Source organism: Callorhinus ursinus, unplaced genomic scaffold (assembly GCF_003265705.2).
Source record: "Callorhinus ursinus isolate GAN/ISIS: 27379988/994484 unplaced genomic scaffold, GSC_fseal_2.0 scaffold33, whole genome shotgun sequence".
NCBI classification, from domain to species: domain Eukaryota; kingdom Metazoa; phylum Chordata; class Mammalia; order Carnivora; family Otariidae; genus Callorhinus; species Callorhinus ursinus.
This window is the reverse complement of record NW_027397095.1, coordinates 69,474-80,609: the sequence shown is the minus strand read 5'-3', so window position 1 is coordinate 80,609 and position 11,136 is coordinate 69,474. Positions and strand designations below refer to the sequence as shown.

Genomic DNA, 11,136 nt, shown 5'->3' with positions numbered 1-11,136 from the left:
GTTGGTTGGTTGGTTGGTTGGTTGGTTGGTTGGTTGGTTGGTTGGTTTGCGGGGCAGGGTGGGGATCATCAGCTCAAGGGCTTGGCCCGAAGGGGCCCCCTGGTGCCCAAACCCAGGGAGCTGCCCTGTTTGGGTGGAGGGTGGCAGGCAGGGGCCAATAAGGCAGGCTCAGGAAGACAACGAAAGAAGGGACAGCCAACAGTTTCTTTCAACAACCATTTGCTGAGCCTGTAGTCTGTACCAGGCATTGGTTATAGGCTCTGCCTGCTCTCCAGGACTTGACATCCCAGAAGGAGGCAAAGCCAAGGCACAAATTAACCTATAACCTGAGGGGGCTGATGGTCCGGAGCAGAAAAAGATGGAGAAAGGGCCCTTGAGGGGGGGGGGGGGTTACTGTTGATGTGTGCCAAAGAAATGTGATAAAGGGGTCTACGCAGGCTCAAGCATGACAAGCCGTTTACTTTCCTCCAGGAAGTGAGGAAGAGAGGTTTTACGCTGAGGGCTGGGGGTTTGGTTTGATCTGGATAAGCCAATAAATCCACTAGATGGTTATTTTTTTATATATATATCTTGTCACTTTTGTATTTTATAATGAGACACAGAGAGTTTTCAGATTCTATATTTACATCATTTCAATTCCATTTGCCCTTATGCTGAGAAAGATCAATCACGGGCCCTGGTAGGGGGAAAAGAAACCATGAAAAGGCATTTACCTGCACAGGGAGCATATCCTAAGGACGGTCCTGTGGGGCCTGCATGCCCTCAACCTCGGGAGCACTGCCTGACCGGAAGCACGTGTGCTTCCCCAATACTGGTAAAGCATTTCTGGAAACTGTTTCAACAGTATTCACATGGGAGGGATTGTTTTGAATAGTTTGTATGTCATTTAAAATTTTTATTTATTTATTTATTATTATGTTCAATTAACCAGCATATAGTACATCATGAGTTTTTGATGTAGTGTTCCACGATTCATCAGCTGCATACAACACCCAGCGCCCATCACATCACGTGCCCTCCTTAGTACCCACCACCCGGCTACCCCATCCCCCCACCCCCACTTTGTATGTCATTTTGTAACATAATCTCTTGCCTGACTGTAAAAGTAGGGCACACTCATTGTAGAGAAGTTGGGGGGAAAGCATAAAGATTTTTTTGTGTCATCTCAAAATGCCATCGGTGCACTGGGGCATAGATCTATCTGTTTATCTAACTACCTATCATCTATGATATAATATAATATATTATAAAAATATACATGTTTATAATTAAATATATTTATTACTATAGATAAATGTTTTTGTGTAGATAGAAATGCATAAATAAGGAGTGTGACAATGCCTCAATTCGGAAATGATATTTATATATTATATCAATATATTATAAAATATATTAAAATGTACAATATAAAATATATTATATATCTGATATAAACTCCTAACGGGAAATCTTTTTTAATTTTTAAAATTTTTAAAATTTTTTTCCTTTTTTTAAAATTTAAATTCAATTAGCCCACATATAGTACATCATTAGTTTCAGATGTAGTGTTCAGTGGTTCATCAGCTGCATACAACACCCAGTGCTCATCATATCACATGCCCTCCTTAATGCCCATCCCCCAGTTACCCCATCCCCCCACCCACCTCTCCTTCCACGACCCTCTGTTTTCCAGGGTGGAGAGTCTCTCATGGTTTGTCTCCCTCTCTGATTTCTTCCCATTCAGTTTTCCCTCCCTTCCCCTATGATCCTCTGCACTATTTCTTATATTCCACATATGAGTGACACCATATAATTGTCTTTCTCTGATTTACTTATTTCACTTAGCATAATACCCTCCAGTTCCATCCACGTCGATGTAAATGGTGGGCATTCATCATTTTTTTTATTTTTATTTTTTATTTATTCATTTGAGAAAGAGAGACACAGCGAGAGAGAGAACACAAGCAGGGGGAGTGGGAGAGGGAGAAGCAGGCTGCCCGCAGAGCAGGAAGCCCGATGTGGGGCTCGATCCCAGGACCCTGGGATCATGACCTGAGCTGAAGGCAGACGCGCAACGACTGAGCCACCCAGGTGCCCCTATTCGTCCTTTCTGATGGCTGAGTAATAGTCCATTGTATATATGAACGACATCTTCTCTATCCGTTCATCTGTTGATGGACATCTGGGATCCTTCCACAGTTTGGCTACTGTGGACTTTGCTGCTCTGAACACTGGGGTGCAGGTGCCCCTTCTTTTCACTACATCTGTGTCTTTGGGGTAAACACCCAGTAGTGCAATTGCTGGGTCACAGGGTAGCTCTATTTTTGATTTCTTGAGGAACCTCCATACTGTTTTCTCATACTGTTGCATTCCCACCAACAGCGTAAGAGGGTTCCCCTTTCTCCACATCCTCGCCAACATTTGTTGTTTCCTGTCTTGTTAATTGTAGCCATTCTAACTGGTGTAAGGTGGTATCATAAATAAGGAGTATGATCTGCCTCAGTTCACAAATGATGTTTATATATCAATATATTATAAAATATATTAAAATGTATAATATAAACTATATTATATATCTGATATAAACTCCTAATAGGAAATATTTTTAAAAGACTTATTTATTTATTTTAGAGAGAGAGAGAATGCATGTGTGTGAGTCGGGGGAGGGGCAGTGGGAGAGGGAAAGAGAGAATCTCGAGCAGACTCTCCACTGAGTGCACACTGTACCTTCCAACCCAGGATCCCTCCCTCCTGCCTCTATGCCCCATCCGTGAAACCTTCTGAACTTCTAGACTACTGGACCATTGCTTCCGTTGTGCTTTTTATTTGCATCGCTTGTTTGTCCCTGGTTCAAATACTGCCATGTGGCCTCTTCTGAAATCTTATTTTTCTGAAAATGTTATTGAATGTGTATGTAGGTATATGTATACGTGTGCATACATATATATATATATACACACACATACATATTACAAAGAACATATGAAATTGTAAGCTCATTGACGTTCAAGGATTCCACGTTGCTTATAGCATACTGCTGGGAATCACACTTCCATATTTAAAAGTTGTGTTACATGAAGTAGTCAGCCAAGCGTGGTTGGCCCCCTCCTGAGCCTCTCCATAGAGCCAGACCTGAGAATATTTCTTTTTTTAAAGAATTTATTTATTTATTTGACAGAGAGAGAGAGATCCAGAGAGCAGAAGCGGTGGGTTGGGGCGGGGGGGGGGGAGGTGATGGCAGAAGGAGAAGGAGAAGCAGGCTCCCCTCCTGGCTGAGCAGGGAGCCCATTCCAGGGCTCAATCCCAGGACCCTGGGATCATGACCTGAGCCAAAGGTAGACACTTAACCATCTGAGCCACCCAGGTGCCCCTATTTTATTTTTAAAAAGATTTTATTTATTTATTTGAGAGAGAGTGAGCGCACAAGCAGGGGGGAGAGGCAGAGGGAGAGGGAGAAGCAGACTCCCCACTGAGCAGGTTGCCCAATGCGGGGGGGCTGGATCCCAGGCTGAGATCATGACCTGAGCCGAAGGCCGATGCTTAACCGACTGAGCCACCCAGCCGCCCCCTCCCCTTTTTAAAGAGAGAATATTTCTCATTGTTGCCCTAATTCCATCAAGCTGCACTTTCCCTTACTGAAAATCGAATTTAATGCCATCTACCGTAATTGTTCCAAAGATTAAATAAAGCTAACGTGGGTGCCTGGCACTTTATAGGTGCTCAATAAACGTGAGCTGAATCAGAATCTAGGTTGGCAAACCTCCCATGTGTAAAGGCTGTGCAGACGCAACCATGGGTGGAATTATCCCTGGCAGGCCAATACTTAAAAAGCTCAATGAAACTGAAGAAATTTGTGCATTCAAAAGGCCGGTTTAGGTAACTGTGTTTAAGCTTTAGTTTTCTTTCTGAGTGGATATATGTGGAATGCAAGGCCAGCAACCGCCTTACAAATACTCATCAAGAGTGGGGAGGCATCGAAAGGAATGCGAGTAGGTCTTGCCAGGAAAGAAGTTTGCTGCTTCTGAAATGTTTTGGTCTTAGCCAGTGGCAGGATTGATCGATTGCAGTTAGCAGAGCGTCTTCTGTGCAGCCTGTCCAAGCATCTGCTTCTGTAGGGCTGCGCAACTGTTGCTCAAATTCACTCTCCCTTTCGAATCATCATCTCTGAAGAGCCAGCGAAAATCCCTTTAAACCACCCGAAGTATCCTAACAGCTTTCAAGTCCCTTAAAGGAGGGTCCTTAACATTTCCCCTTACCCCCTGCCTGGGTTCAAACTTCAACTCCCAGGGTTCGCCCAAGTCCCTCCCCTTGCCCTGTCATCTAATGAATATGCAAATACCACATAATTGGCAGCCAATGGCGTGGGTTCTGGTCACATGGTGCCCGTGGTAGGTGAGCGGACAGAAGTTGTGTGTCGGTGAACAGAGACAGCTCTCAGTCTGGGGCGAGCGCTTGAGTGAGCGTGGACGGATGCTTGGGCAGTAGTCCCTGCGGCGGCGGCGGCGGCGGCAGTAGTGGTGGCAGGGGAGGGGAAGGGGGAGGGCCCCGAGGGCTACACACGCTCACACTTTCAAGTTCCCTTGGAGGGAGAGGAGGTGGGGCTGCAGAAAGAGGAGGCCAGGAGCAGTTCCATCCGTCCCGTCCCGTCTCCCCCTTTTCTTCTTGCTCCCTGCACCTTGGCTCTGCGAGAGTTGAGGGTTCGGGTGATAGTCCGCGGCAGTGAGGGCAAGAGGGTCAGGAGAGTGGGCAGCGGAGCCAGGGGTGCGGGGGAAGATGCCCATCCTGCTGTTCCTCATAGACACGTCCGCCTCTATGAACCAGCGCACTGACTTGGGCACCTCCTATTTGGACATTGCCAAAGGCGCTGTGGAGTTATTCTTGAAGGTAAAGGGAGGGGAGGGGAGAGCTGGGGAGAACTCCCGAGGGATGGGGGTGGTGGTGGATCTAGGTGCTTCTGTAACGTCCGTATCGCCCCCTCCTCCCTCCTTCCCTTCGCGGCCCCCTCCGTCATCCCTCGTCACGCAGCTGCGCGCCCGGGACCCGGCCAGCCGCGGAGACAGGTACATGCTGGTTACCTACGACGAACCCCCGTACTGCATCAAGGTAAAGGGGCCCTCGAGGGCGTAGGCGGGCGGGAAGTGGGAGCCAGGCGCCCGCGGCTGCCGCCCCCTGCCCCCGCCCGAGGCGGTGCTGCGGTGCCCGGCGGGGCGCGCGGGCCGGGCGGGGGCGCGCGGACGGCTTGGCGGAGCGGCGGCGGCGCCCGCGGCCGGGGCCGGGGGACGCGGGAGGGGCGGCCGCGGGGCACAGGGCTGGGGGGGGGGGGGGGGGGGGCCGCCGAGCCGGTGGCGGCGCCGACCGCAGCGGCCTCGGAACATGGCGGACATTTTGCTTTTGTATGAGCCAGAGAGGGAGACTGAGGGCGCTGCTGAGATGGAAGGGAGGGAGGGGAGGGAGGGGAAGGGAAGGAGGGCCCGAGACCCGGAGGGAGGCCGTGGGGTGGGCCCGCCCCCTCGGGGTGCACCGGGCGCGGCGGCGGCGGCGGCGGCGGCGGCCGAGGGGCCGGGCGGGCCGAGCGACTCCGCCCAGAGGTGCTGCCCGCCGGGCGCGCGGGCTCTCCGGGCGCCGGCTCCTCCTCCTGCCCTGCCTCCTCCCCCCCCCCCCCCCCCCCCCCCCCCCCCCCCCCCCCCCCCCCCCCCGCCAGCGCCTCCCGCTCTTCCTCCCGCTGCCCTCCCCTTCCTGCTGAGAGCGTGGCAGAGCCAGCCGCCGGCCCTCGGAGAGGAGACGGAGCCTGTGCACGACTGTGGTCTCTACCCCACCCCTCCCGATGGCAGATCTGCCCGCGGAGCGAGCCTCCCCAGCCTCAGACCCGGAGAAACTTCTCATTTCTCCCCCCCGGGATCGGTCCGCTCCAGCCCGCTCGCAGGCACCTCCGCTACTGTTAGTGTTTCATTGCCGACTCCGGCGAAGCCGCGACGGGCTGGGGCGGGGACGTGCTGATTGGAACTCACACGGGGCCCGAGCTTTTTAGGGACCTGGCCTACCTATTTACATCCTAAATTAGGTTGCTGTTAGCCACGTAGGGATTTGTCCCGGGAGAAGAAAGGAAGGGGGAGGACTCGACTGCGCGTGGCTGCAGTAGCCAAATTCGATGAGTTGATCCACAGCATTCTGACCTACAGGCGAAAAGGAGGGAGGATTTAACCTCCGTGGGGGTAGTTAATTTATGTTCCGAATGGTGAGGAGATAAAGAACTTCCTTGCCTGCAGTGGCCCGATAAACTAGAACGCAGACTATTAAATCAACCTGCATGAGAGTCCTGCTTGCATGTTGAAATTTCAGAAATGTATTATTACCATAATCCTTGACGTCTTCTGCTAGACGCCTTCTTTTTCTCAGAATCATCTTAATAGTGCTGGGGAGCAGCAGTCTGGATGTGTTGTGATCCGTTTTCAGGCGAGGGAAGTGTTTAAAAGAATGGAACCTACCAAAACCGCATAGTTGGCCAGAGAGTGTGTGCCTTCAGAAATAAAACCAAAGGGAGACTTTAATCTTGTAACTTGGAGCTTGGGTTAGCAGTTCGATTGATGGGTTCCCCTCCAAACTGTTCTGGATTGGAGGTTTTGTTTTTAGTTTTCGATTTATCTATATTAAAAACTGCAGCGAGTAGACAGCTTTCAAAATGCCATAAGCTTTTAAAAAATGTCAGTTTCCCAAAAGGGTGTGACCATTTTTTTTCCACATAGAAAAGCAGATGTTTTGTACATCCTAAGTCTGAAAGTCTACACCCTTTGAGTACTCATGCAGATAAGAACCCACCATCTGTAGTGTGGCCATTGGAAATTCTCCTTAATTTGAAGTAGTAAAAAGGATAAGCCACAAAGCAGTGTGGCTTTTTTTTTTTCTTGAAAGGACAACTTATTTAACATTTTTGATCTAGAAGCATTTCATGGCAATATTTACAGAATCTTTGGAAAGGAAAAAGAAAGTCTCCCCCCCTACCCCTTAACAACCATCATGCATCTTAACCACCTATACATACTACTTTGTGTTCCTGCTTTTCCCCACCTATTTTGTCCCATGAATTATTCCGGGTTGCCACATAGTCTTCATACTTAAAATTTTTAGTGGCTGCGTAACTTATCCATGGTATTTTGGAGGCTCCAGATAGTTCTGGGAACAGAGGGGAAAGTTGGATCTTGTTTTTAGTGGAAACTTCATCTGTTAGCTCATTTTATCCTGCCATGTTATAGATCACATTTTTTCCCCTTAAGGGGAAAAAAAAAAAAGCGTCCTTCCAAGTTGAATTTGATCCTTGTTTTCTGCCGTAGGTCAGGTATAGGAAGGCACTTTGGGTAATGCTTTTAATTACCGATCGTTAGTTGCCTTCTTATTTAGGCTTGATGCTTTTCCAGGGTTCGCTCAGGTTTTTCATTTCATCTCACATGATAACTCCATGTGCTAGAACATGGCTCATGGTTAATGATCTTAATGATGTTTCTGTCATGTTGCTGTGTGTACCTGAATCACTAATGATACGCATCTTTGGTAGCATTTTCTTTTTCTGAGTCTCCTCAGCTACTCCCTCCTTGCCTTCCCCCCAACCCTCCCCGCAGCATGTGGTAACTATTTGTTCCTTGGCTTTTAGGATCTAGGCATTTGGGAAGGCCTGACATTTTAGAACATCTGGTGATTTTTTCTTAAAATTTTAGTTGAGTCTTTCATTAGCTAATAGCTGGGAGCCAGAAACGTCTGTTTTCCGTCACATGGATTATCAAAAAGGTCTTTCTTTGATTGTCAGCGGGCATCTTAGTTCCTACTCGAAACTTCACGCTTTGTTAAGAGCCTGGGTCCCTTCAGCCAAGTGATGTTACATATAGGGCTTTATTGGTAGCTTATTTTCTGCAGAATACTGTGCACTGTTATTTCTCAGTTGCTCTACAGTTGGAGGGCCATTGTGTATCTCTTCTCAAAATAACTGCTTATTTCTTGGTTATATACAGCTCCAAACACTGCAGAGAGAATTTTTTTTTTTATGCATTTGGTTGGGAGGTTTTTTTTCTAATAGGCGTGGAACTATTCCCAGTATATCCACTTACAGGCTCTGACAATAAATCTTGTGAAAAGTTACAGTGACTGGAATTTTTCTCTAATGTATACTGTTAGAGTACATGAATATAGTGTTTCACCTAGGACTTAGTAACTTCTTACTGTATATCCCCTAGGAATGACTATGTGCTCTTTTAAAATTAGTCATACCTGTTACTTGCAGTCGGCTTGGCAGGGATGGAATGAGGTTTGATTTGGGGACCGTATAAAAAGCATATGGAATGCAAGCATTTTGTGCGACATCTGTTTCAAGCATTACTTTGTTAGACAGGTTTTATACACGGGGTCACAAGTGTTAACACTACTTTTATAAAATGTAGCTTTAGTGTACACAGCTAGGATGAAACCCTGTTTAATATTTTATTATTTTTTAAAGATTTTATTTATTTATTTATTAGAGAGAAAGAGAGAAACAGCATGAGAAGGGGAGAGGGTCAGAGGGAGAAGCAGGCTCCTTGCTGAGCCGGGAGCCCGATGCTGGACTCGATCCCAGGACTGCAGGATCATGACCTGAGCCGAAGGCAGTCGCTTAACCAACTGAGCCACCCAGGCACCCCCTGTTTAATATTTTAAATTTCTAGTGTAACCGTATAAGACTAATACAGGGTTTTTAAAAAGTGGGACTTGTTTTGCTTACTGGTTCTTAATAGTTTGGCTGAGGTTCTGCAGTCTTGTATGTTTTGTTTTGCTATGAATCATAATTTCCTTTTATTCAGTGAACAGCTGAGGTAAGCTTGTCGCTGCTACTAGTTCTGAGCAAGTTGAAGGCTCCGAGAAGAAAGTGAGCCATGAGACTGGGGGATATAATAAATATTCAAAATAGTTTGATGTTTGAAGCTACTTTCTTAAAATGATTTCTTTTTTATTGAAGGAAGTGCTTTTTTAACATAAAACGGAGTCACTTTTCTAAAAATAGCTGAAACACATTTATAAATAGTGGGCAGAAGTTGTTTTGTTTTTTTTGGTTTTTTTTTTTTATAAATAGGAAGAGATGTTTCAAAGAAATATCCCAAGTCTGTAATTTGAAAACACAGAGCACTTGAAAAAGTGAAATTTTCCCTTGAGTGTTGCCTTTTCACATCCTGTAGCTAGTTTTGTTCACTGGTATCTGCATGCCCGAGTCAACATGTGTCAGCAAAGGCAGCAGTTTGGCTTACAGATTTAGGAAGTAAACTTAATGCTCTTTAAATGATCTGTGTTCCAAACATGTACTGGTATTTTAACTAAGGTATCACTTTTTCCTATGCCCCAGGGAATAGGTGATGGGCCTTATTTGGACAAAAATGTGACTTAGAGGGGAGCCTTTCACTGTGGTTGGAAGCTAAGGAAGTGCTTTTGGGTGAACCGGTAGCAACGGGGGCCTGTGAGAGCACCCTGAGACAAGAAGGTGCACTCGAATCTCAAAATGCCGCAAAGGGGGTGCATTGACTTCTATGATGAACTGTGTCTCCCCTGACCTTGCTTCCTTTTCAGCTTTCATTGGCCATTGGAAGCATGCAATGATAGGCATTTTGAAATAAGAAAAGGGGAGAGGAACCATTCACACAATGAAAAGGCAACCTACTGAATAGGGAGAAAATACTTGCAAATCATATATCGGGATAAGGCGTTAATGTCCAACATCTATAAAGAACTCATCCAACTCAATAGCACAAAACCAATCATCTGACTTAAAAATGGGCAGAGGAGGGACACCTGGGTGGCTCAGTCAGTTAAGCGTCTGCTTTTGTCTCAGGCCATGATCCCAGGGTCCCGCATGGGGCTCCTCGCTCAGCGGTGGCCTGCTTCTCCCTCTCCCTCTGCCACTCCCCCTGCTTGTGCTCTCTCGCGCTCTCTCTGTGTCAAATTAATAAATAAAATCCCTAAAAAATGGGGATCTGAATTGACTTATCTCCAAAGAAGACATCCAGATGGCCAGACAGGTACATGAAAAGATGCTCGACATCCTTCAGCATTGGGGAAATGCATATCAAAACCACAATGAGGTATCACCTCACATGTGTTAATTAATGACTGTTATCAAAAAGGCAAGAGATAACAAGTGTTGGCTGGGATGTGGAGAAGAGGGAACCTTGTGTGCTGTGGGTGGTAATGCAAACTGGTACAGCCACTCTGGAAGACAATATGGAGGTTCCTCAAAGAACTAAAAATAGAAATGCCCTCCGACCCACTCCCTGGGTATTTTTCTGAAGATAATAAAAACAATGACTCAAAAGACACCTGCACTCCCCAACCCCCTAGGTTTATTGCAGTGTTATTTACAATAGCTAAGTATGGAAGAAACATAAGTGTCCATCCATGGATGAATGGATAGATAGTGATACATATATTATTCAGCCACACAAAAGAAGGAAATCTTGCCATTTGCAAAACATGGATTATGCTCAGTGAAATAAGTCAGGCAGAGAAAGACAAGTACCATGTGATCTCACTTATGTGCGGAAGCCAAAACAAAAACAAAACCCAAGCTCATAGATACAGGAAACAGATCAGTGGTTGTCAGAGGCAGGAGTTGGGAGGTGGGCAAAATGGGTGAAAGGGTCAAAAGTTACAGACTTCCAGTTATAAAATAAATAAGTCATGGGGATGTAATGTATGGCATGGTGATTATAGTTAATAATAGTGTATTGCATATTTGAAAGGTGCTAAGAGAGTAAATCTTAAAAAGTTCTTATCATAAGAAAAAAATAATCTTGTAACTGTGTATGGTGATGGGTGTTAACCAGACTTATTGTGGTGATCATTTTGTAGTATATACAAATATGAAATCAACATGTTGTATTCCTGAAACTAATATAACGATTTATCAGTTATACATACATAGGTACGAAGTAAATGCTTACAGACTTTTGTCCAACCTACGAATTAAATATAGCTTACTGGAAAGAATTTTCTTTTCTTTTTTAAAAGATTTAATTAATTTATTTATTTGAGAGAGAGAGTGTGCGAGCACATGCTGGGGTGGGAGGGCAGAGGGAGAAGCAGACTCCCCACCGAGCAGGGAGCCCTATAGGGGCTTAATCGCAGGACCCTGAGATCATGACCTGAGCT

At 46.3% G+C, this 11,136-nt stretch overlaps 1 protein-coding gene across 16 annotated transcripts in view; it reads left to right on the top strand.

The window, feature by feature from the left end:
* Positions 1 to 11,136, top strand: part of INTS6L (integrator complex subunit 6 like) — a 78,869-nt gene that overhangs the window by 21,954 nt on the left and 45,779 nt on the right. For 5 of the 16 annotated variants that reach the window (XR_012374350.1, XR_012374352.1, XR_012374353.1 and 2 more), the window contains exons 1-2: positions 4,462 to 4,863; positions 5,005 to 5,082. Coding sequence is in view for 10 of the 16 variants with exons in the window: in XM_073879126.1 (XP_073735227.1) it covers positions 4,753 to 4,863; positions 5,005 to 5,082 (189 nt within the window). In the remaining 6 variants the exon portion in view is untranslated. Of the gene's footprint in view, positions 1 to 4,380; positions 4,436 to 4,461; positions 4,864 to 5,004; positions 5,083 to 5,810; positions 5,917 to 11,136 lie in introns of those variants that run through there. The other 11 variants (XR_012374351.1, XM_073879124.1, XM_025852491.2 and 8 more) reach the window with 9 other exon arrangements.